At 49.0% G+C, this 24,393-nt stretch overlaps 4 protein-coding genes and 1 non-coding gene across 5 annotated transcripts; 3 read left to right on the top strand and 2 right to left on the bottom strand.

Moving 5' to 3' along the window:
* Positions 1–1,370: 1,370 nt before the first annotated feature.
* Positions 1,371–2,591, top strand: BU24DRAFT_431392 (phospho-2-dehydro-3-deoxyheptonate aldolase-like protein; the record flags this gene model as incomplete). Its single annotated transcript, XM_033529867.1, has 3 exons — positions 1,371–1,398; positions 1,475–2,254; positions 2,311–2,591. The coding sequence occupies 3 exons, from the start codon at positions 1,371–1,373 to the stop codon at positions 2,589–2,591; spliced, it is 1,089 nt and encodes a 362-aa protein (XP_033388018.1).
* A 534-nt stretch (positions 2,592–3,125) lies between these two features.
* On the bottom strand, positions 3,126–3,225 carry BU24DRAFT_t12. Its single transcript has one exon. It is a non-coding gene; the product is annotated as a tRNA-Ala (tRNA).
* A 188-nt stretch (positions 3,226–3,413) lies between these two features.
* On the top strand, positions 3,414–4,612 carry BU24DRAFT_419299 (uncharacterized protein). The gene is made up of 2 exons (XM_033527182.1): positions 3,414–3,691; positions 3,932–4,612. Exons 1-2 carry the CDS (start codon positions 3,624–3,626, stop codon positions 4,317–4,319), a joined length of 456 nt encoding a protein of 151 aa, XP_033388017.1. The 5' UTR covers positions 3,414–3,623; the 3' UTR covers positions 4,320–4,612.
* Positions 4,613–4,683: 71 nt separating this feature from the next.
* Positions 4,684–6,417, top strand: BU24DRAFT_419298 (Mn2+ homeostasis protein-like protein Per1). The gene is made up of 5 exons (XM_033527181.1): positions 4,684–4,959; positions 5,015–5,057; positions 5,110–5,881; positions 5,936–5,970; positions 6,165–6,417. Exons 1-5 carry the CDS (start codon positions 4,846–4,848, stop codon positions 6,185–6,187), a joined length of 987 nt encoding a protein of 328 aa, XP_033388016.1. The 5' UTR covers positions 4,684–4,845; the 3' UTR covers positions 6,188–6,417.
* A 155-nt stretch (positions 6,418–6,572) lies between these two features.
* BU24DRAFT_125073 (nonribosomal peptide synthetase-like protein 2) lies at positions 6,573–23,139 on the bottom strand. The gene is made up of 3 exons (XM_033520941.1): positions 18,881–23,139; positions 6,918–18,832; positions 6,573–6,842 (listed from the first exon to the last, which is right to left on the bottom strand). The coding sequence occupies exons 1-3, from the start codon at positions 22,944–22,946 to the stop codon at positions 6,702–6,704; spliced, it is 16,122 nt and encodes a 5,373-aa protein (XP_033388015.1). The 5' UTR covers positions 22,947–23,139; the 3' UTR covers positions 6,573–6,701.
* Positions 23,140–24,393: the final 1,254 nt, after the last annotated feature.

The following is a 24,393-nucleotide window of genomic DNA, read 5'->3' as shown; positions in this document are numbered from 1 at the left end:
AGAGTCGACGGTGGTCCCGCGCGCCACCCTTTATCGATAATGCGAGCGATGTGGAGTCGTTGGTGTTGGTCGAGGCGATGGTTCAGCTCTTAATTTGGTGTGCCTGGGCTGGCCCGCTTGCAGCTACACACTGTACACGGTCGCCAACCGATGACGGAGTAGATAGATTGGTATGCAGATTGTGGGATACGCGCTGGCACACACTCCGCAAATGACGATGCTGCAGCACTGCGTCGTCGAGTGGTCAGCCGTCACCAGGATGGGAGATGCGAGGGTCACATTGCAGTTGCGCCTCGGATGGGCGCCTCCATGGGGATGTTGCGGCTTAGAGGTCGTATTTGGTGAGATGAGAAGGGGGCAGACCGGACAGTGGACAGGCTGGGGTGTAGGTCTTAATAGAGCCAGTTAATGTGTGTGTGCGACGTGGTGGCGGGTGGACGTGAGTAATTGAGTGCTGAGGAAGGTTGAACGATGGAGGAAGGGTGATTATTAGTTCATGCAAATATACTCGGTACCACCACCACCACCACCACTAATACCTCCTAGGAGGGAGAGTTGATGGCTACAATTTTGTTGTTTTTGTTGTTGTTGATTTGTTTATATGGAGTACCATATTTGTAAACATGGTGAAGGTGAGTTCAGGCCATGTTCACTGTTTGTTTACTTGTTTACTTGTTTATTACAGTGAAAGTGAAGGTGAAGATGATAATTAATTGAGGTGACGCTGTTGGCCAGATCCGACTTGTAACTTGTAGAATGGATGCATTCGTCCTGGCGCCTATCCCAAACAGGCTTAGAGGTTTCGAAGGCGGTGAATGTCCCTCCCCTCCTCCGTCAACCAATCAGGGGTCAGCATTCACTTCACTCATCGAAAAATTATTATCTTTTTGTGGAAGCTTTGTGACTCCGCTCCGTCTCTGGTCTGCCTTTCTTGGGTTTATGATACGAACAACTCACTGAAAGGATCAACAACATTACATCAATTCCTCTACTATCCTGCAGACTCGCTTTCCACCCCGAATTTGGATTCAATTCTCTTGATTATCCTGATCGTCTGCAATCAATCGGCTCCGCAAACCGGCCTCAGTACTCCGTACGTTGTGCTCTCTTTCTTGTGACTCGGCTGCCCACCCCCACCAAAACCTGAACTGGCTCCAAGCATTTACAGGCATTAATAAACCCAGATCGTACATCACGCCAGTAGCCTAAAATACTCTCGAGTATGTTGAATAGTCGAGCCAGTAATATCAATATGCTGTGCTCATGCACGCCCTTCACTTGCTGATGACAACTTGTGGTTAGGTATTTAACACATTCGGTCCCCGGACTTCCACACAATGGCATCACAAACCTCAAATAACATTGACAACATGCCTGAGCAAAGCGACGACGTGCGTGGTAAGTACTCCGTTCATTATGCACTATGTTACAGTACGCTCTCCCTCTACCCTCTGCTAACCATGACTCCTCCTAGTCCTTGGATACGATCCATTGATCCCGCCCGCACTCCTCTCCTCCGAGATCCCTATCCCTCGCCATGCTGAAGAGACCGTGATCAAGGGCCGCAAAGGTGCTGCCAACATCATCACACAGAAGGATGACCGTCTCCTCGTCATGGTCGGACCCTGCTCCCTCCACGACCCCGCCGTTGCCATCGAGTACTGCCAGCGATTGAAGGCCCTCGCCGACAAGCTCGACAAGGACCTCCTCATCATCATGCGCGCCTACCTCGAGAAGCCCCGAACAACCGTCGGCTGGAAGGGCCTGATCAACGATCCCGACATCGACGAGAGCTACCAGATCAACAAGGGTCTCCGAATCTCCCGCAAGCTCTTCGTCGACCTCACCTCCCAAGGCATGCCCATTGCCTCCGAGATGCTCGACACAATCTCCCCCCAGTTCCTCGCAGACCTGATCTCTCTGGGTGCTATCGGTGCGCGAACCACCGAGTCTCAATTGCACCGAGAGCTTGCGTCTGGTCTCTCCTTCCCCATCGGCTTCAAGAACGGCACGGACGGCGGACTCACCGTCGCCGTGGACGCCATCGGAGCCGCCGCCGCAAAGCACCACTTCATGGGTGTCACCAAGCAAGGTCTCGCAGCCATCACCAGGACGGCCGGAAACGAGCACTGCTTCGTGATTCTCCGCGGTGGAAGCAAGGGCACCAACTACGACAAGGACAGCATCAAGTCCGTCAGGGAAGCTTTGAAGAAGAAGAACCTCCCCGAGGTCATGATGGTCGACTGCTCGCACGGTACGTCATCCCGATTCTGCTCACACTACAACCCCAGCTAATCAGATCAATCACAGGCAACTCCAACAAGAACCACAAGAACCAACCCCTCGTGGCACAGGACATCTCCGAGCAGATCCGGAACGGCGAGACCGGAATCGTCGGCGTGATGATCGAGTCCCACATCAACGAGGGCAACCAGAAGGTCCCCGCCGAGGGCCCCAGCGGCCTCAAGAAGGGCGTCTCCATCACCGACGCCTGCATAAACTGGGAGTCCACTGTCGAGGTCCTCGAGAACCTCGCGGCCGCCGTCGCCGAGCGGAGAGCGAACAAGAGCAAAGCGAATGGTGCCAATTAAATGGGGCGGCTCTTTCTATACGTATAGACGAAGGATTGGTAGATGCATCAAAAGGTCGGGGAAAACGCGCGATGAAACGAATATTTACGTAGTAGGGAGTCTTATGTTCAATTGGGTACATTTGGAAGGGAAACTTGGTCATATGCGGGAGTCCTGAACAAAAGCTCAAAAATTGTAATTCTTTAAAAAGAACTATTTTGGCATTAGCTGTTTTCTTCCCAACGCGCAGCTGTATCTGGTGCCCCTCTTGATGAATAACAAATAGCCCAATGACTGACACCCACAACAAGATGACAATCAAACTGTACATATATCTGTCAATCGTTCCAGGTGCTCGTATTAATCAAGTTCCAATGTGTACTCTAGTGTAAGTCACCATTAAACCAGTGACTAAAAAAACAGCAACCCCTCCTAATTTTTACAGGTTTGGCTGTCACATGCAACAACAGCCAGAACAACTAAGAGCCCCACCCACTATCGTCATACAGAAAGTAAAAAACAATGCAAAAAAAAAACACCAAAAAAAAGCAAAAATGGACGGGTAGGGGATCGAACCCTAGACCTCCCGCATTGTATACATACTCCTTGGTGGAGTCGTTGCAAAGCGGGCGCTCTGCCGCTGAGCTACACGCCCTGATATATCATCGTAATTGATTGATGAGGGTATTCCAATTTCGATAGGATATATAGCTATGCAGATAATTGCTCGCATCCAAATGTGCTTGTTCCTGAGCCTATGTATGACAAGCGAAGAATTCAATTAATTAGTGCTTCGTGTGTCAGGATTGAGATCCACGGCACAGCCTTAGTCCCGTTTGTTCGCGGCGGGTCAGCAATTAGCGGCACAGACACAAACACCTCCGCAGCTCCGCTTACAGCCAGTGTTTATATACTGTGTAACCACGCCCCGCCCGCTCTTGCAAACAAAGGTCAGACTTGGGATCTGATTCCCCTTTGCGCGAAACAAAACTTGCTTGGAAGAAGATTCGGGTGAAGCTTTTTGCTATAACGTATCGATAACGATTCGTCGAGATGGCACTTGGTACACATCTACCGTTCTGGCCGGCGCTGCTGTTTACCTACCTGGAGCCGATTACTTTGTAAGTTACACAATATGCTTCTTTCTTCTTATGGTAGTTACACTGCGCGTGGATGTGTGTCCTATTGCGCGGTTACAATTCAAGACAGTGGCTTGTTGTGCAGAGTACTCCGTACCCATAGTCAGTGGAGAGAACCTACATCTTGTACCCACCTGCGTTCACATTGTACAACACAACCCCATCATTCCACACCCAACCACTCCCTATTTTGACCTCCACATCTAACCCTCCATCCTCTAGAATCCTCGGCTTCAACGCCGCCTACACCTCCCCCTCCACCTTCGTAACAACCCAACTCCCGACCTCGTCCCTCGTCCCCGTCCCCCCAGCCGCCCTCATCCTCTCCTACTCCCTCGGCAACATCTTCCTGCTCCTCGCCGCCCTTGCCGTCCTCTGCACGGCCATCACCCGCGACGCCCGCGTCACAAAGGCCTACCTGCTCATCATCGCGGTTGGCGACCTGGGTCACATCTACTCGAGCTACGCGGTCATGGGGCCGAAGGTGTTCTGGGAGTTTGGCGAGTATAATGATATGATGTGGGGGAACATTGGGTTCAGTGCGTTTTTGCATGTTAATAGGATGGCGACGCTGCTGGGGGTTTTTGGGAGGGTTGGGTCGAGGGGGTAGGATGTGGTGTTTGGTGATGGAAATGGATGTTTGGGAGAGCTCTGAGAATATGACTTTCTTCCTGCTTTTCTCAAATATTTGTTAGATTGTAGGAAGGGTTGGGCGGTCGTGGTGTTTACATATTCCCACGCAATTGAGTTGGTGGAACAATGGGTATATACACTTGTACAGTTTCTTGTATTTTATCTATGACTATGGATGTTTGTTTCATAAACAAGAAAGTTACCTCTAGTAGCTTCTATAGCTGTGATCACTCCGAAACTATCTGAAATCTTTGGTGCCTATCAATTGGAATCCACAGCTATATATTGCAGATTCATCGTTCCACACTTACATGCTAGCGCCTACATGTAGCTATAGCTCTATCCAGTAAACACGGAAATGGGAAGCCGTAGTCGCGTGTAGCTGCCAAGATTCAGGGACCCCCGACTTTCCGAATAACTTCCTCCGCGCCCAGCAATATGTACGAGTTCCTTCAAAGAACATTTGTACGGGGAGAAGAACCTGCGGCTCGGTATCCTGAAAGATGAGATTACGCGGAAACCAGATATGGCAAACTGCTGCGCTTGTCTGCTTGCTGAGCGGAGCTGCCCATGCTTCGCTCGGGGACAGATTACCAGAGTTCAAGACATGCGTCGAGGTACGGAGCTTTCTATACGACTTACAGGATTCAAGATATTCTGACGTACATTCAGACATGTAAAGAAGCAAACTGCGGCGCAGATGCCGTACCAATTCGTACGTCCACCTCAATTCCAATCCATTCCCGAAATCCACTGAACAACAACAGCTTTCCACCGCCGCATCCTCCTCTGGGACTGCCCCTCCGAGTGCGACTACACCTGCCAACACGTCGTGACGGACAAACGCCTAGCACGCGACCCTCCATACATGCAACCGATCCAGCAATTCCACGGCAAATGGCCCTTCTACCGGTTCATGGGGATGCAGGAGCCCTTCTCCGTCATCTTCTCGCTGTTCAACTTCCTCGCGCACGACTGGGGTATCCACCAGCTGCGCGAGAAGATCCCGCCGTCCTACGCCCTGCGCAAATACTACATCGGCTTCGGGTACTGCGGCCTCGCCAGCTGGATCTTCAGCATGATCTTCCACACCCGCGACTTCAACGTCACCGAGAAATTGGACTACTTCGCGGCGGGCGCGAGCGTCCTGTACGGCTTGTACTTTGCCCCGATCAGGATATTCAGATTGGACAAGAAGGACCCGACTAGGCAGTCTGTGTTGCGGCTCTGGACCGCGTTCTGCATACTGCTGTATGTCCTACACGTTTCCTACCTCTCGCTCTGGTCCTGGGATTACACGTACAACATGGCGGCCAACGTGACCGTCGGCGTCATCCAGAATATCCTATGGAGCGTCTTCTCATTCATGCAGTACAGGAAGGTGGGCAGAGTGTGGGCGATGTGGCCTGGTTTGATCGTGGCATGGATTATCATGGCAATGAGCCTTGAGTTGCTGGATTTCCCGCCGTGGATGGGCATGATCGATGCTCACTCCCTGTGGCATTTGGGAACCGTGGGCCCTACTGTTTGGTGGTACAAGTACGTTCACCCTCTCTCTTCCATGTCGAGTGCCAATGCTAACGAATACGTCAGTTTCTTGATCAAAGACGCCCAAGAGGATACCGCAGGTAAGAAACACCATTGACATACCTACCCATCCTACCCATCCCAAAGGAAACACATTCCCGCCTCCATCATTTCCCTCTTGCTTTTAACCTCCCTACCCATGTCCTTTCGGATATCCGATCCCCAGCTTTGCGCTCTTCATCGCTTACCAGCTCCTCGCCAGGCAAGCTACCCACGACTGATATGTTCTCTCTAGGCACTCAGAAGGAGAAGGAGTAGTGCATTTCCCCCACTCACTACGGATGAATGAATGGGAAGGCACGTCATTGTTTTTCATCACCACCAATCATCCTTTTTAGTACATAGTTACACTCCCGCCGCGTTTCAATCGAGCGAGTCTCGGGGACGTTTCGTTGCAAGGTTCGATATTCTTTAGGCTGGTTTCCATTCTCCCCTCCCCGCTCTCGTGTAGGGGAATGGTTGTAGGATAGATAGGTAGATAGGTGGGGGGTCTGTGATCCCTCGTGCTTTGCATTTTCTTGGGCGCTGGACAGACATTACTATTCAATTTTTTTGTTTTTGAATTATGCCCAGAAAAAAGAACATCGTGCAAAGGGAATTTTTTATATATGTATCTCAAAACATACGAAACTCTATATCAACAAATAACAGAAACGAAAGCAAATCGACAAGTGAACCAACGATACCAGAAAATAAACACAACATGTTGAACCGCCGATGTGGATATACGCCAAATAACATCAAATAGAAAAAAAAGACATCCACGGAGGCTCTATTCAGCCAGCGCCTCCAACTCGCGCTTCAAATCCCGCATCAACGCCTCGCCATCGACCAAGCCCATCATGCTCTCAGGCGCAAACACACCCACGTCCAAGGCCTGTTTCCGGATTGTAGCTTCGACGTCGATGCCATGCTGTGAAAAGAATATCAGTCACACTGCCCTCATCATACAATTCAAGAAGCAAAAGAAAAGGAAAGATCGACTTACCAAATACACCCCCCGAACATCCTCGCCCACAGAGAGAGTGGCAGGCGTCTCGAACTCATCATGCGGCGTCTCGACGATCCTAGTGACGCTTTCATCCCACTGCTGCGTCTGGGTGATAGCAATCTTATCTGCATCCAAGCTATCTTTATCACCACCACTCGCTTCGGGAAGTTTGAGGAAATTGACAAACGTGTCAACTGTGACGCCAGCCCATTCCTTGATCTCCCACAGGCTGACGGATGAGTTTGCAGCGCTACTGATCTCTTGGACGTCGTGCTGAATCTGCGCTGCTGAGGCCAGGGTTTCAGTGGTCAGGGGTGCGTTGATTCGTAGGGGGACTATGTTGACGGTTGGTATGGGGGATGTGGAAATGTCTGCTATACTCGAGTGGGAGCGGTTGGCGAGGTAAATTCCGATGACGATGTCGGTGGTGGCTGGGGCTTGAAGCATTCTTGCGTACAGGCGTGCGTAGAGGGCCAGGAAGAGGGATTGGGTTGATATGCCGTGTCTTCTGGAAATGGACTCGATGCTTTGGATACTGTTGATGAGACGCGGTGTGAAGATTTCGGTCTTGGAAGTTGGAGTGGACGATGGTTGGTGGAGCTGGTGCTTTTCGATGCCGCGTAGGTATTGCGTCCAGAAGCCCTTGCGAGTCTCGACGGATGTTGGCGAGCAACCTTCCGCGATGAGGTTCTTGAAGCCATCAACTGAAGGTGGAGTCGAAGGTAGGCTGTTGCAACGATCTTGGAGTTGCTGTACCAAGCTTGGTAGACTAACTCCATCGTAGAGTGCGTGGTGGATTGCCAACTTCAAGTCCCAGCCTGTTGGTGATAGACGTACGAAAAGATGAGCAAAAGGCTGATTTTGCTTCACACGACCTGATACTGCGGTTGTCTGGTCCTCATCAAGGTTGGTCAGGTCTATAATATATGCCTGGTGTTCTTGAAGCACTGCTTGGGTAAAAGGTGCATGTGATGTGTTTGTAGCTAGCAAAGCCGTCCGTAGGATAGGATTGTCGTCAACCGTCGCTTGCCAGGCCTTCGAAAGAGCTTCGAAAGAGATAGAGCCAAAGATCTTGTAAGAGAAGTCAGGGTAAAAGTTGGTCCCTTTCGAGTTGAGCCACATCATCATAGTGAACATTTGGCCCGCTGTTGCCGGGAGCACTTGCTCAATATTCTTTATGTCGAGGCCGGCACCTTCCAACAGACCATTAATCGGTACGTCTTTCAAGAAATCACTGATGATGGCATCTGAATTTGCCTTGTCTTCCTCAGGCGTCGACGACCGTTCATCCACGAGCCTAGCCATATTTTCTATCGTTCCAGCCTTGAGCATCTCACCAACACTGAGAATGATAGATTGCTTGCGTAGCAACGAGGAGACTTTGATGGCACTAATTGAATCCAGGCCGATATGGAAAATTGTCATTTCTGCCGTGATCTCTTCCTCGGGTGTCTTAGACACGAGTGCGAGGACTTTGCGGATGGTTGTCGCCGTGGCCGAGTCGGTCTCTACTGAGCCACTTCTAACATTGTTCTCCTCCTGTTGCATGGTTTTGTCATTGAAATGCGGGAGCCCGCATACCGAAGTCCCACTTGACGTGAACTCGATTGCAGGAGCTTGTGGTTCCTCGATGATGCGCCGTAACACTGCATCCAGATTCTTCAAAAGCTCCTCCACGCCGTCCTGATTGAGCGCCTCCTCTTCAATAGCACACCTCCAAATGAGCTGTCCATCGAAAACTTCCATCTCCACGCATACGGGATATTCCACATCACTGTGGCCCTCAACGCTCTCATATAATATCTTCTCCGTCCCATTGCTGTCGTTCAGTCTCTTTTGGTAGATGAACAAGTTGTCGAACAAGCGACCTTGTGCTTTAGCAAGTGCCTGAACTTTGCGCAGCGGGAAATGCTGATATTGTTGGATTTGTGCGAAGTTCTCTTGCATATACTGCAGCATCTCCAACCGGGTTCCGTGCAAGATCGTTCGAATCGCTACAGTATTCATTGTTGGGAATAGCAACTCGGCTGATCTATCATCATCACGTCCGGATAGGACAGATCCAAAAGTCACATCGAGTGATTGTACGTACGATGCCAGAGCGAATGCGTATGCAGTTTGACCAAGGGTCTGGAGTGTGATGTTGTTGCGCTTTGCGAAGGTTGAGATGAGGGATGCAGTCATGTCGCTGACCTTTTCCTTTCGAATCACCACTGAGCTCGCTTGGTTGGTATCTGTCGGTCGTTTGAAACTTGTCGGCTGGGACCCTGAAAGGAAATCTCGCCAGAAGGCGACAGCATCTGCACCTGATGCAGTGAGCATCTTACGCAGAGTGTTCTCATAGTCTGGCCTGGATTTTGGATGCTTCTCATATGCCCGCCGGATATCAGTGTGCAGAAGGCCAAGGGACCAGCCATCATACATTGCATGTGCAATTGAAAGAACGAGATATCTATCGGATGGTCCCTGCAGCATATGGACATGGAATGGTGGCGCACCAGCCTTGTTGATCGTTGCTTTGCGGATGGTGTCGAAGATTTCGGGGAAGTTAGGTTGCGCATCCCCAATGTCGAGTGTTTTAACCTCGAATCTTGTCCTTTGAATAACTTGAGCGAACGAGAAATCGATATTCGGGTCGTCGATTTCGATGAAAGATGTCCTCAGGATCGGAGACATGTCAACGACTTTCGTGAAAGCTTTTTGTAGAGAATCTATATCTACGTCTGGTTGGAGCCTAAGCACGTCATGATTGTAGTAGTGCTTGTACTCGGATGCGATCATTTCAGCCACCATACCCTCTTGAAGGGGTGTCAGTGGAAGAATGCGCTCGATATCGTCCGTGCTAGCTAGATTGTGTCGGGCATAGTCTTCCAATCTTCTCTTGTGTGAATTGAACACCATGTTAGATGGCGGTGGCTGCTGTTTGATTTTGCTATTGGGTATCTTGTCTACCATGTTCTTGATGGTAAGGCTGCGCATGATAGCACTAACGGGTAGCTCGATGCCGCATTTTTTGAGCTTTGACGAAAGTTTGATGGCATCGATGCTGTCTAATCCGAGCTCGAAGATGGAGGTTTGTTCATTGATGTCTTGGATCTCGACGGAGCTCAGACTCGCAATCTCTTGTCTTATCTTTTTGGCGTTGTCCGACCAGGTGAATTCTGTCTTTGGGAGGTCTGGGTCAGTTTTCTGTGTGCCAACACGCTCCTCAGGGGAAAGACTGCCAAAACTCGTTGTGACGAGTGCTGCGTGGTCTTTCAGGAGCTCTCGCATGGCGGCTTCGAATTCGTCTAGGAGAGTTTTTGATGCTTGTTTGTCCGCTACGTGACCGTTTGCCACGAGGGTGACCCTCAAGCGATCGTTGCCATGTTGCTCAACTTCGATGGCCAAAGGATAGTCTGCATCAGCATCCCCATCTTCGAGGCCCCAAGCGTCGTTGTTAGACCATTCCTGATCATCGACACTAATCTGGTAAACGAAGAGAGTCTCAAAAAGTGGCTGATCAGGTGACCGCTTCAGCCATTTCATAATGTCGCGAAGTGGAGTATGCTGATAGGAATGAGTTGCCACATTGAACTCGTGGGTGCGCTTGATGATAGACCTCCAGGTTTGCTGGCTTTCGAGACGATGTTGGTATGGTATGGTGTTGAAGAGAGGCCCAATGATACGTTCGGCACCTTCGAAATCGATACTGCGTCCGGATACGACCATTCCAAGTGAAATGGGCATATTGGTGTGCCTCTGCAGGACAGTCGCCCAGCATGCTTGTGCAATGGCTTGATGAGTTACACCCAACTCCCTTCTGACCGTCTCGTATGCTGCGAGATCATCCAAGTCCCGAGCGACAGTGGTGGGCTCGACAGTTGGAGATATTGCCATACTTGGAATTGCAGTATAGCGAGAGTTAGAGAGATGTCCAAGCCAAAATTCTTTGGCACCTGCTCGGGACCGCAATGGCCCATGGGGGAGAGCGGATTGGAACGCTGGTCCTGTTGACTTGGAGAGCCTACCATTGTACGCATCCCATACAGCCCTGAATAGCAAATCTATGGCAATGCCATCATAGAGCGCATGGAAGATGTGAACAACTAGAACCTTCTTGCTTGGGGTACTAATGAGGTGAAGTTCGAATGGTCGATCGATGACCGTTCGATTATGCTGCCACCATGATTTCCTCAACTCTTCAACTTGCGACTTGAGAGATTCTTCAGTGCTGGTGTGAACATTCCAAGAAAGTTCTGCATGCTCTACGACAGCTTGTACAAACCCGTCGTCGGTGTTACAGAATACTGTCCGTAAAATCTGAGTTTCGTAGAAGACCTCTTCCCAAGCAGTCTGGAGTTTTTCGAGGTTGACCGATTGTGCGAGATTGAAACGGAAAGTATTGAAATACAATCCGTTTTCGCTTTCCAGAGATCTTGCAATCATGCCTTGCTGCAAGGGCGTACATGGGGCAAGTGCAGATATCTCTCGAGCATCTACTCTTATGACTTCAGCAACACCTCTCCGATGACGATGTTGCGTTGCTGTGATCAATTGTTGGGCAGAGACGACCGATCCAAGATCCTCAGACGAAGGCGCATCTTCTACCAAAGCCTTTGACAACCTGCTAATCGATGTGTTCTTCATGATCGTGGATGCGGCAGCATGTTTGAATCCGGCCTGTTTCAGTGCACTGGAAAGGCCAATGACTGAGATGGAGTCTAGGCCCAGCTCGAAGATGTTGGCAGATCTCCCAATATCATCAGCCTTTACTTGTAAGACATCTTTTAGCACATCACGAATTCGCAACTCGGCAGGCGACCACTTCTCCTCCTTGCCGCTTGGAGATCCGGAGAGCAATTGCAAATCGCTCAAAGACAATGCATAGTACATTTCTCGCAATGTTCTGTTGTCGGCCTTGTTATTCGCCGAGAGAGCCATGGCGGAGAGTGCGATGAAATGTGTCGGTACCATGTATCCTGGTAACTTTTCTAGACATGCTTCTTTGAGGGTGTCCATCTCAGTAGTCTTGTCGAGCAGCACCTTCGGTTTGCCTTTGCTTCGAGTTGTATTTACGACGAATGAAACAAGCTGCTCCTTTTGTTGTTTGGGGTGTTTGAGAACTAGTGTTGCTACATCCGAGACTGCGTTGCTAGCTTGCTTGATGACTGAATTGATCTCTCCAATCTCAAGACGCTGTCCTCGGAGCTTCACTTGATCGTCTGCTCGACCCAGGAAATCGAAAGTGCCATCATGAAGTATCCTGACCAAGTCTCCCGTACGGTAGACTCTTTCTTTCAGGCTTTCGATATAGGGGAAGCGTTCTTCAGTCAACTCCGGACGATTCAGATATCCCTTACCCACAAGCTTGCCAGATACGCACAGCTCTCCCACGGCGCCCCGCAAAACAGGGATGTCTGTTCCAGGTTTGAGAACGAGAGACCCCACGTTGAGAAATTGAGGTCCGATATTTGATGGCTTGCCGTTTGATGGTACTCGTGGATACATGGTAACACCAATGGTCGCTTCAGTCGGACCATAGCCATTATAGATGACGCCCTTAGGACCCCACACGTCAAGAATCTCTTGCTTCAAGCTCTCTCCACCTGTGATGAAGACGCCCCTACAGAGACTGGGAACATCATCTGGGTGTAGTATCCTGGCCAAACTAGGGGTCAAGTCGATGTGTGTAATTTCCAAAGTCTTGATGGTTCCTGCGAGATCTTCGAAAATCACATCACGTGGAGCTGACACGACACGAATGCCAACATACCAGCTCCAATATTGTTCGAGAACTGAGACATCGAAATGGAATGACGCGAATTGTAGCCAGCGAGAATCCTGGTCCCAGTGTCCGGAAAATAGGTGCTCAAATGCCAACATAGCTTGGACCGCATTCTCGTGGGTGAGCTCGCAGCCTTTTGGAGTACCAGTTGTGCCCGAGGTATATAGGCAATAGCTGCGATCCTGTGGATTTATGAGGCGTTGGAGAACAGGCTTATGAACGGAGAAAGGACTCAGATCAAGAGTGTCAAGGTTGAGAACCTGCGGCTGTATGGTGTCCGGAAGATCATGGGACTGCGCTTTCATCGAGAGCACAATCGGGAGGCTGGCATCTTCGACTATGAAGGCTCTGCGTGCACTCGGTGCTCCGGGGTCAAGAGCAACGAAGGCACAACCAGCCTTCAGAATGCCTAACATTGCAATCGATGCCTCGGGACATTTGTCGAAGCACACTCCCACCAAACCCCCTGGCAATATACCTCGAGATATGAGTAGGTCTGCGATTCGATTCCCTTCAGAATCAAGCTGTTCATAAGTCCAAGTTCGACTCGTGTATGTCCCATCCGATATCGAAGTTGCAAATTCGAAAGCAATCTTTTGAGGGTATTTAACGGCAGATGCCTCGACAAATTCGTGAAGGAGCTTGATATCAGAGGGCAGAGTGGGATCCTGAGGCGGTGTGTCCGAGTATAGAGAACGATCCTTGGAGATGGAGCTGGTTGACTGGATTCCGGGCAAGATGAAGTCGATCAGCAGATGATCCAGCTGTTCCAGGATCAGTGCCGCTTGCTCCTGTGGCACCATGTGAGGCAAGAATGTCAGTCGCAGCTCAAGCTTGTCATTCTTCGGCTCCAACTCAATGGATATCGGATATTCCGAAGTTGCGTTTTCATCTATGACCTCCCATGGGCAATTCTGACCCTCTCCATGCTGAATCTTTTGGAAAGCAAATAGAGTGTCGAATAGGGCTTCGTTGGGGTATCCGACAAGCCTCTGAATATCATTCAGTGGAGTAAACTGATGCATCTGTATATTTGCATTGAGTTCATTGACATCCTGGAGCACTTGTTTCTTATCATCCTGTAGAGTTACCGCGAAGGGGATAGTGGTGATGCAAGGGAATACAACAGAATCCGCATCTTCAAAATTGCGTCCAGACAAGACGACACCACAAGTAACTGAAGGTTCTCCCGTATAGGCCGATAGAAGTGATGTCCAGCTAGCGATACCGGCAGCTTGAAGTGTGGTGTTTGACACCCGACATCCCGCCTCCAATTCGGCCAGGGGTATCGAAGCAGGTTTTGCGAGAACAACGGGTGCTGCAAGGTTGTATCTCAAAGGTGCAAGATTCGGGAACTTTGTCGGGACCATTTTGCTTGCCATTCCTTTCCAGAATTCCGTGCTTGAATTGCCTGCGGTGCGACTCTGCTGGATGATCGAATTGATGACTGGTTCAATGGAAAGTGGCGCGGGAATTTCCAACCCATTGTATGCTGCAGCAACGTCATTGAGAATGAGCTGCAGACTTTGTGCGTCGAACAAAACATGGAAGAGTGCAATATCAAGCTGTGCGACATCAATTTCGCTGGTGATTCTCATACGCCATGGTGGCTGATGCAGACTCGACAGAACTTCTCCTTGAAGTACCTTAAGCCATTCATCTATGCTCTTTGGGCTTTTCGACGTCTCTTCCCAAGGCACAGCGAAAGCCCCGGGGTTGTAATGAATCATGGCAAATGAATTTTGGGTGTCTTTGACCTGAGCAAAACCGGTTCGGAGTATCACATGTTTGTCGACGATACTTTGCCATGCACTCTTCAGCTTGTGTATGTCGACTCCCTCGCTAAGGCGTAGCTGGATATGATTGAGATACACAGCACCTTCTTTCGTGATGAACTGCGATAACATGCCCTGCTGGAGTGGCGTACACGGGTGTGTCTTCTCGATAACTGAGCCAGTAGAATCGTATTTTGCGGAAAGTGCATCCCGATGTTTGTTCTCAAAAGCAACAAAATCAAAGCTCTCTGGCTCAGGGGTCGTACGAATTGGCGATTCATCGATGTAGGCTCCCAGATCAACACAGTTCATGTACTTCAAGACATCAGTTGCATTGACTTTGAGTCCTCTTTTCCGCAGTGCCGTGGCCACCTGAACAGCACTGATGCTGTCCAATCCTAATTGGTAGATCGAGGTATCTGGGCCAATGTCTTCTGGGTGTACGTTAGCGAGTTTGGCAAATATCTCACGGACAATGCTTTCAACATTCGTCCATTGATGCGTTTTGTGTGCTTCTGATTCCTTTCCGGCAGATTGCTTTACATCTTCAGATTCGATGAAAATGCGTTTAAGAGCATGCTTGTCGACTTTGCCTGCAGCGGACTTCGGCAGACTGTCGATGATGATAAGAAATTGAGGGACCATGTAGGATGGCAGATTGGCCTTTGCTACTCGTTTGATAGCATGTTGTAGATCACTCCTCTCTGTGGGACCTAATTGCGCAGTGGTACTGATAAACGCAACAAGCTGATCTTTTGAACTATCGTCGATTTTCATGATCTGCGCCGAGACAGAATTGATGCGCTCATCGCAGCCTTGTAGAACATGCGAGATCTCCCCCAATTCAACTCTCTGGCCCCTGATCTTCACCTGATCGTCTGCTCGGCCAAGGAATTCGAAGTTGCCATCGGCGAGCATGCGGACAATGTCACCACTCCTGTAGAAGCGAAGACCATTCCTCTGCACGAATCTCTCTTCGGTGAGTTGAGGGTTGCCATAGTACCCTCGTGCCAACTGAGTTCCTCCAATATAAAGCTCACCTTCGCCAAAGACAGGGAGAGTGCGATCACCATTCTTGGAGAAAACCGCAAAAGCGGTGGAAGGAAATGGTTTCCCGAAAATTGCCGTTTTTGTGTCCTTAGAAACTGGCATTATAGTCGTACAGAACGCAGCCTCTGTAGGTCCGTATGAATTGACACAGTCATCGCCCCATTTTTGGACTACGTCTGCAGTCATTGCCTCACCAATGCAGTACAGCCATTTGACACTGGGAATTTTCGCTCTTGAGATAGATCCAGCAACGGAAGGTGTCAAGTCAAGTAGATCGACGGCGAGAGAATTGATAATGCCAGTGAGATCATTCAACATGGCGTTCTGCTCTGCAGCACACAATGTAAAGCCAAACGTCCATGCAAGGAAGCAGTCGTAATAGCACATGTCGAAGCTTACAGCAGCATACTGTAACAAGCGGGAGTCGTGATTCCAAGGTATGAGTCTTCTGGAGCTTTCAATGGTCTGCATTGGAGCTCTGTGTTCCATGCTTACGGCTTTAGGAAGGCCAGTTGAGCCAGAGGTGTAGAGACAATATGCCAGATTGGTTGGTTTCAATGCCACAGATGGGTTGTGATCAGGGTATTCCTGAACATGAGTCACATCCAGTAATGATATATTGCTGCACCAGTCCAAGGATTTGCTGCTGGCACACAGAACAACTTTGGGCTTCAATTCGGACAACATGAACTGCTTTCTCGCGATTGGTAGGTCGTGATAGATCGGACTGAAAGCACCTCCTGCTTTCATGACGCCTAAGATGCTTGCATAATACTCCGGGGATTTCGAGATAAGGATCGGAACGATATCTTCTGGGCCTACATTGCGATCGACGAGGGCATGCGCAATTCTATTGGCTTCCTTGTTCAGAACTTCGAATGTCCATGTTGTGTGGTGATCGTCGTCATGCCTGAAGTCCAGCGCAACACGATTGGGGAACTCTACGGCATTGCGTTCGAAGGCAGAGTGCAACAATGAATGGTCAGCCGAGTCGTATTCCTTGAATTTCAGATTACTTTCAGCGAGTAAATCGCTTGGAAAGCCAATGGTGTCTCTTGCTGCTGATCTAGGAAATTGAACAAGTGATTTCAGAGCATGGTCAAAGGATTCCAAAACTCGCGTGGCATCTGTACTTGCCAGCAAGGAGGTCCTGAAGTGGAGGGTAACACTCAAGGAATCGGTTTCTTTGTCTTGGGATGCTTCCAATACAATTGGTAAATCCATGGCTCCACTATCCAGTTTCAATGTCCAGATGTCATCGTTAAGTTGTAGCGTGTGTTGTTGCAGGATAATCATGGTGTCGAATAACGAGCCTTGGCCTTGTCCAACTTTGGATTGTATCCGTCGCAAAGGAGTCAGTTGAAAAGGAGAAGATTCCACATTAAGGTGGTGTAGCATTTGGATTAGATCTGCATTGCTCTGTGCAAAATCGAAGTTGACTCGAACCGGCAGTGTATTAAAACACGGTGCTACAAGGCTATCGAGACCCTCCTCTGGCAAACTTCGTCCGCTGGCTACATTTCCGAAGCTCAAATCCTCTTCTCCCAGATAGAAGTGGAGAATTTTTGCCCATGCGCTTTGGACGACAGGAAGGAGGGAGACGGAGGAGTCGCGAGAAAAGTCTAGCAACTGCTGGAGGGGAATGCTGCATTGTTGAGTGATTGATCTTGATTCCGGTGACGCAAATATGCTTCTAGTCAGACTGGGAAACATTGCCGGCTCCAGTCCAGACAATTTTGATGCCCAGAATTGGTCGGCAGCCTCTAGATCTTGGTGAACCATGTGTCTGAGATATGGCTCATACGATACCGGTGGACTCAATTCGAATCCAGAGTAGAGCTTCTCGATTTCACTGAGCAAATTTTCCATTGCAATGCCATCATAGAGAGCATGATGGCAGACAAATACGATGTCGCAATTGTCGCGCATCGCGAGCTTCACGGGCGGTTTTGTCGATTGGAGCAAGTTCGCAAGAACTGCACGAGAATAGGTATCAATATCCTGATCGATTTGTATTTCATCCCATGGAGTTTCATTGTGATCCAGGACGAGTTGTACAAATGGAAATTGTGGGTGATCTGTTGCATGAAAAGCAGTGCGGAGAATCTCGTGTCTGTTGAACATATGAGTCCAGACTTTCTGTACTTTGGGCATATCGCTATTGATTTTGAAGATCATCGTGTTGGAATACGCGGACTCTCCAGTACCAAAAGTAGAGGAAAGCATGGCTTCTTGAAGAGGCGTGCATGGGAGGATCTTCGCTGCATTGATGCCACGCTTGTCAAGGTCCAGACGGATACTTGAAAGAGTATCTGATGGGATGAGCTCAAGTTTGTCAGAAAGCCCGTCTGAGGTGCTTGGTCCCGAGACTGCCTCTGTGCCACAGGCCGCGGAAAGTCTTGCCACAGTAGGATTTTTCAATACCAGTGAAACAGGCACATTGAGTATACTGCGATTTCTTAGCCTGCGACAGAACTGTATCGCGGAGACGGAATCCAAGCCAAGATTGAAGAACGATGAATCTCGTGAGACATCCTCCTGTGATATCTTCAAAGTCTCTGCAAGAGCCTCAACTATCTCAGTTTCTTGACTTGAGAACACAGCGGGCTCTTCCGTGTTAGACGAAGAGGAGGTAATAGATTCGAGGTACTCCTTCGACAGTGTCTTATACGCGGCGAGTAATGACCGTTTGTCGATCTTCGTCTGAGAGGTCAACGGGATGCTGGTGATTGGTATGAGGTGCGTTGGAACCATGTAGCTTGGCAACTTTGATGTCAATGAATCCAGAATGACAGACAGTGTTTGTAAATGCTGGTCTGGTGGCAATATCTCGAAGGATGTTTTCGATTGATTGACTGGCACCCAGAACAGAACAAGTCTCTGTGTAGAGTTATCCAAATTGAATAGCTGGGTTGCACAATCCTCAACATTTCGATCATCGAGCACGATGGATGTGATCTCTCCCAACTCAACTCTCTGGCCACGAATCTTGACCTGGTCATCTGCGCGTCCGGTGAAGAGTATGGAATCATCCGGGAGGAGTCGACCCATGTCGCCAGAACGGTATATCCGGCCATACAGAGGGAGATCGATTATTTTCTCCGCGTTTAGTTCGGGCCTGTTCATGTACCCACGGAAAACCTGTGCGCCGCCGAAGCAAAGCTCGCCGACTGCACCGCGGGGTAGGATTTGTTCGTTGCCAGGATCTAAAACAAAGACCGAAGTGTTGCTGAAAGGGGCCCCGATATTGTTGATCAGGTCTTCGTTGCGGACAGATGCACGCACTGTGCAAATATTCGTGGTCTCGGATGGGCCATAACCTAGAGTCGCGTTAGAAGTAGGTCACAAAATCTCAGATGATAACTTACCTTGGAAGAGGCCTCTTCCCGCCCACTGCCTTTTGACATGCTCATTAACAGCCTCTCCAGCTGTTACAAGAAATTTAACATTAGGTACATTATTAGGATTAATAAGAGAAGCAACGGTAGGCGTCAAACTGAGATGAGTGACATGAAGCTGGTTGATGGAATCTTCGAGATCGCGGTAAAGATCATCCTTCTTCGCCGAGCATAAAGACATTCCGGCATACCACGCAAAGAAGATTTCGAAGACTGAGACATCAAATGCTTGCGAACAAGACTGAAGAAGTCGGGAATCAGGAGTGGTCGGGTAGAGCGTGAAGAGTACCTCCAAATTACTCATCAAATTATCTTGCGTAACTTGAACACCTTTTGGAGTACCAGTGCTTCCAGATGTGAATACAGCATAGGCAAGGTGAGAGCCAACATATTTGATGTCTATATTGTTTTCAGAATGCACCGAGAGATCCAAAGCGCTCGGTTCCAAGATTAAGCATGAAGATTCGGTTCGTAACAGCTCTGCTGTAGCACCTTCACTAATGCAGACTTTGACACTGGCATCAAGCAGAACACTGCGGATTCTTTCCAAAGGTGTATCTGGAATGAGAGGAAGATAGCCACTCCCTGTCTTCAGTACAGCAAGGATGGAGACATATAAGTCGATGGATTTGTCGATGATGACGCCGATAAGATCGTCTTTCCCAATCCCCGCTGCTTGGATAGCACGAGCGAGCTGGTTCGCTCGAGCATTCAATTGGCCATATGTCAAGACGTCCTTATCGAATGCCGCGGATTTATTGAGAGACCCAAATACTAGGGCTTCCTTATCGGGTGTTTCCGATGCCCATCGTTCAACTGCATGGGCGGGGCCATGCGAGAAGGTCTCTAAATGGGGAAATGGATTGGCCATGGAAAGACTCTGTGGCCTGAAGCATTCCTGTATAGCCCCCATTTTCCCATCGATTGAATGCAAGAAATGATTAACGAGATCATCAACCTGATCCAACATGTAACGCACTTGTGTTTCGGGCAATGCCGAAACATCATAAGTGGCCTTAGAAAATATGCCGTCTGTTCGTGGTTCGAACTCCAGAGTCAACGTAAATTCCAATTCATCAGCACTGTCCAGCGTCCTGATTTTGGAGTCCGAGATATCATTCGTTTGAAGCGATTGCTGCCAGACGAATAGTACATCAAACAAGCGATGCCCTGGGTAGAGACCACTGAGCTTGACAATATCTCGAAGTGGCATTATACAATGCTCCAGCATACTGCGGTTGGCGTTCTGAATCTGGTTGAGAATAGAATGCACATCAGAGCATTGTGCTAGATCAACACGCAAAGGTAGAGAAGCTATACAGGGTCCCATGATGTCTTCAATACCTGTGACTGGCAGCGTTCTTCCAGAGGTTACGGTGCCAAACACAATGTCTGACGAGTTGTAGTATGAACCCAGGATGTATGCCACAGCTGCTTGGTAAAGGACTTGAGGATTGGTAGCAAGTCTATCCGCACAGTCAGAGAGTGCTATGTGGTCAATCGAGGACTTCAAAGAGACCGTTTGGAGCCTTCCAGGACCCAAGATTCTGCCATGATAGTTTGGTAGCGAGTTTGGCTGATAGTCCTTCAATAATTGTGCCCAGTAAGTCTCACTTGCACTCAGATCTTGAACGGTATTGTGGTGGTAGTTCACCACCTCCCGATACTGGGCTCTGGGCTTCGGCTGTCTTTGATTCATAACTTCGGCCAAATCGCGCAAGAGCAAATCGAAAGTCCATCCATCATACAATGCATGGTGTATCTGGAACAAAAGTCTTGGTCGATCAAGCTTTGGTTGGATTTGTATTGTTAAAGGGCGGAGAAGGGATTCGTTTGACCCAAGCGTATAACGCCTGGAGAAATCTGTGACTTGGATGAATTGAGATCGATCGAGATCCTCCCAAACTATCTGTGCAAAAGTTCCCGAGGATGAAGAAGTTATCATGAAGCCTGAACGCATGATTTCATTCAATCTGGCCACAGCCTGGATGCTAGCCACGATTGTTTCCACTGGGTACGACTCCTGAAGTTCGAGTTCAATCCAGTTACAATAGGCACCTGGGCGTATGATTGTCTCTGTAAGCATTGCTTCTTGGAGGGGGGTGCATGGGATAACGTCTGCTATTTGTTCGCCGAGGCTCTTCATCTCTGGGAGTGAAAGAACAGATTCTCCGAAACCACCAAAATCACATTTTATATGGTCCTTGCCATCATGGTTCAGTCTGGCTTGACATAGATCGATGAGATCCTGAACTGTGGTAACGGAGAGCACATCTACAGCCCCAACACTGAATCCCTCTTGGCGTAGTAGCGATGAGACTTGAATGGCACGGAGCGAGTCTAATCCGAGATAAGATAAATTCCCATTGGATGAGATTTGCCGATGAAGAACTTGGTTGATAATTTTCGGAATAGGCGAAGCATTCTCCGTTGGATCAGATCTACGTGAGCTATCTGACTTCTCTCGGTTTTCGTTGTAGATCGACTCGAGTGCTCTCTTGTCAATCTTCCCCGATGGTAATTGAGGCATGTTATGGAGTATGATAATATCGGATGGTACCATGAAGTTCGGTAACCATTGTCTGCATGTGTCAAACACGCTACTTTTCATCACGCTGCCTGTTCTGACCGCGCAGAAGCCAACGAGCTCATCAGAGATAACCAATGCTGCAGAGGTGTGGCAACCATTGACTTTCGCTATGATTCTCTCTATTTCTCCAAGTTCAACTCGTTGGCCGCGAAGTTTGACCTGTCCGGAGACAATACGCCCAAAACACTCAATGCTGCCGTCTGGCAGAATGCGTGCTTTATCACCAGTCCGATAAAGGTGGCCATATTTATGATGATTAAGGAAGGCGGCCGATGTGATCTCAGGACGATTGAGATATTCATCAGCAGTCTGTAACCCGCCAACGACAAGTTCACCAATTTCTCCGATGGGAAGAATCGTGAGAGAAGTTGGTTTGTCGCCTTCTGCAATGGGTGCAGCAATAAATGCTGATACAGTGTCTAGTGGAAAGCCTATGTTGTTGACAGAAAAATTGGAATCAAAACTTGGCAGCAGGGTGCAATGAATGGCGGCTTCTGTAGGTCCATACATGCCCCATAGTATGCTTTCCTGGGAATCATTGCCGGCGAAGTCGTCAACGACCTTGCTGGTCAGCATTTCCCCTATTGTTAACAAGAGTTTCAGTGTGGGAACACTCTTGCGTCCTTGAAGCAGATTGGTGACTACCGTAGGTGTCAATTCTGCAGCATCGACCTCTAATGCCTCCATTGTTCCAGGGAGATCATCCAGTAGCCGTGATCGGCTACATCCCACCAAAGTACATCCTCGATAAAAGGTGAAAAATATCTCGAATATCGACACATCGAAGGTAGGTGCGGCAAACTGTAAGAACCGCCTGAATGCTGGAATATGTCGATCGTGTGCAAGGAGGCTCTGAGTGACGGCTCGATGTGATACGCTCACGGCCTTTGGTAAGCCCGTCGAGCCTGATGTATATAAAACATACGCAAGATCAGTGCCTTGAGTGCACTGATCATTATCGGGAGTAGAAGCATTAAATCCGGACAGCTCGTGGTCAATGGGTAAAACATGTATCGAATCATTATGAGCGAACTTTTGCGCGTAAGACGTGCTGGTGATCAAGATGTTCGCGGATACATCCTTGAGTATGAAATCGAGACGATCGATAGGAGCATCTAGTCCAAGGGGACAAAATGCCTTCCCTGCCTTCAACACCGCCAATAACGCAATGTATAGCTCGGGCGATTGGGGCAAGAAAATAGGGACTACGGCAGAGGCATTTTCCAGCCGTGCCGAAATCGATTTGATTTTGTGAGCCAAGGTGTCACTCAAAGCATGTAGCGACTGGTAGGAGAGTTGCCGCCTCGTTCCATCTTCCAGGAAATCGATTGCAGAATTTGTTGTAGCCGCAGACCTTGGAACAAGGTCGTGTAGTAGTTCAGGACCATTGATGCGTTTCGGATCGGGGTTCAGAATCGAAAGCTGGTGGTCCAGTTCATAGAGCATTTCGCAAGCTTCCTAAATAGGAAATAGAGCTAATTCAGCGTCGACCAAAGAATTCTGGTTCAGACCAGAAAGTGTTGCAACCAGACAACTTAATAGGATAATAGAAGTGAGCCGACGACTTCAACGAAGTAGAAATAGATATTTTGAAATTCAACTGTTGATTTCCTGAGGTAAGAGGGAAGGACCTCAAAGATGTACGAGAGTGATGAGAAACTGCTGTGCAGTGATTGGTCGAGAAACAGACTGTCTACAAACCGCCCCTTCTCACAGTGGGTGATGCACGTGACGGCAAGTTCCCTACGAGTAAGTGAGGCGCGTAGCCAGTGAGGAAGTAGGAGGTGCGTGGGATTATTCGTGTGTAAACGGGAGACTCGGCTTTTGAGAAAATGTTCAAAAAGGTGGATCGTGAAGTTACAATACGCCAAGTTGTTAGGCGCAGCGTTGGATTTCTCGACCAAACCCAGCTTTGTAACATAGGAATACGATCATTAGATAAAGAAATATTACCTGACCCTTGTGGTGCACAATACTGTTCTACTTCGACTTCCACCGAAGGTTTCCACACGTCTTGCGCCACGTCCTACTGCCTCGAAGGGTGGGAGGTTGAGGAATCTAATCAGATTTTGCTCGTCGTCCGAGCCTAGCGAGCGAACGCCATGGGTGGGGGCAGGGCAGGGAGACAGATGAAGTGAGACGCAGATTCCTTCTAACGGAAATGTGGTATTATTGAACAACGTTGCAGGAGACGGGAAGACAATAGGAGGGAGACGTGTCTGGTCTTGTTAGAGGTACTGATAGATACCATATTGCGCAAAACATTTCATAGCTCTTTCTACTAGGAGTTACTTTGATTGTCCGGAGTGTACCGCTGGCTCGAATTTGGCACAAAAGCCCATGGTGTGCTAAAAGGGACGGGAGCGAAGAGAGGAGGGGCAGACATGTGCTCGTCGTATACCAGCATACCAGACACATCCATGCCAGAGCAAAGGTGGTGTTGGTATTAGTGGGTATGCCCTAATAGGCATTCGTAAGTGTAACAAAAAGGTGTGCCGTTCAAAGGCAACGGATGGTTGCGTCATGATTGATCCGATTTGGCTTGCTGTCCCATTTCCGGCTCTGACATGGGTGGGTTGTTGCCTATCCCACGGCACCCACGAGGTCCATTCTCTGTGTCAAAGGCTCATACGTTATGAGCATAATTGTTATTAATGTTATTGAATTTTGCGTAAAAGTTATAGGGTGAGGCACAACTCACAGGTTCGAGATCAGAGCCAGAAGGCCGTCCGATGGTCGGAGGTGCTACCACTCGCAGTTAGTGCCCCCCTTGCTTATATAAGGCGGATCTGATAACCTAAAATGACCCCCCCAGTAATTGATCGCTGACTGTCCCAAACTACGAGGCATCGTTGATCAACAGTTACCTCGTAATAACCGTTAAACCAAACAA

This window comes from Aaosphaeria arxii (assembly GCF_010015735.1).
Source record: "Aaosphaeria arxii CBS 175.79 unplaced genomic scaffold BU24scaffold_2, whole genome shotgun sequence".
NCBI classification, from domain to species: domain Eukaryota; kingdom Fungi; phylum Ascomycota; class Dothideomycetes; order Pleosporales; genus Aaosphaeria; species Aaosphaeria arxii.
This window is presented reverse-complemented; position numbering and strand designations above follow the sequence as displayed.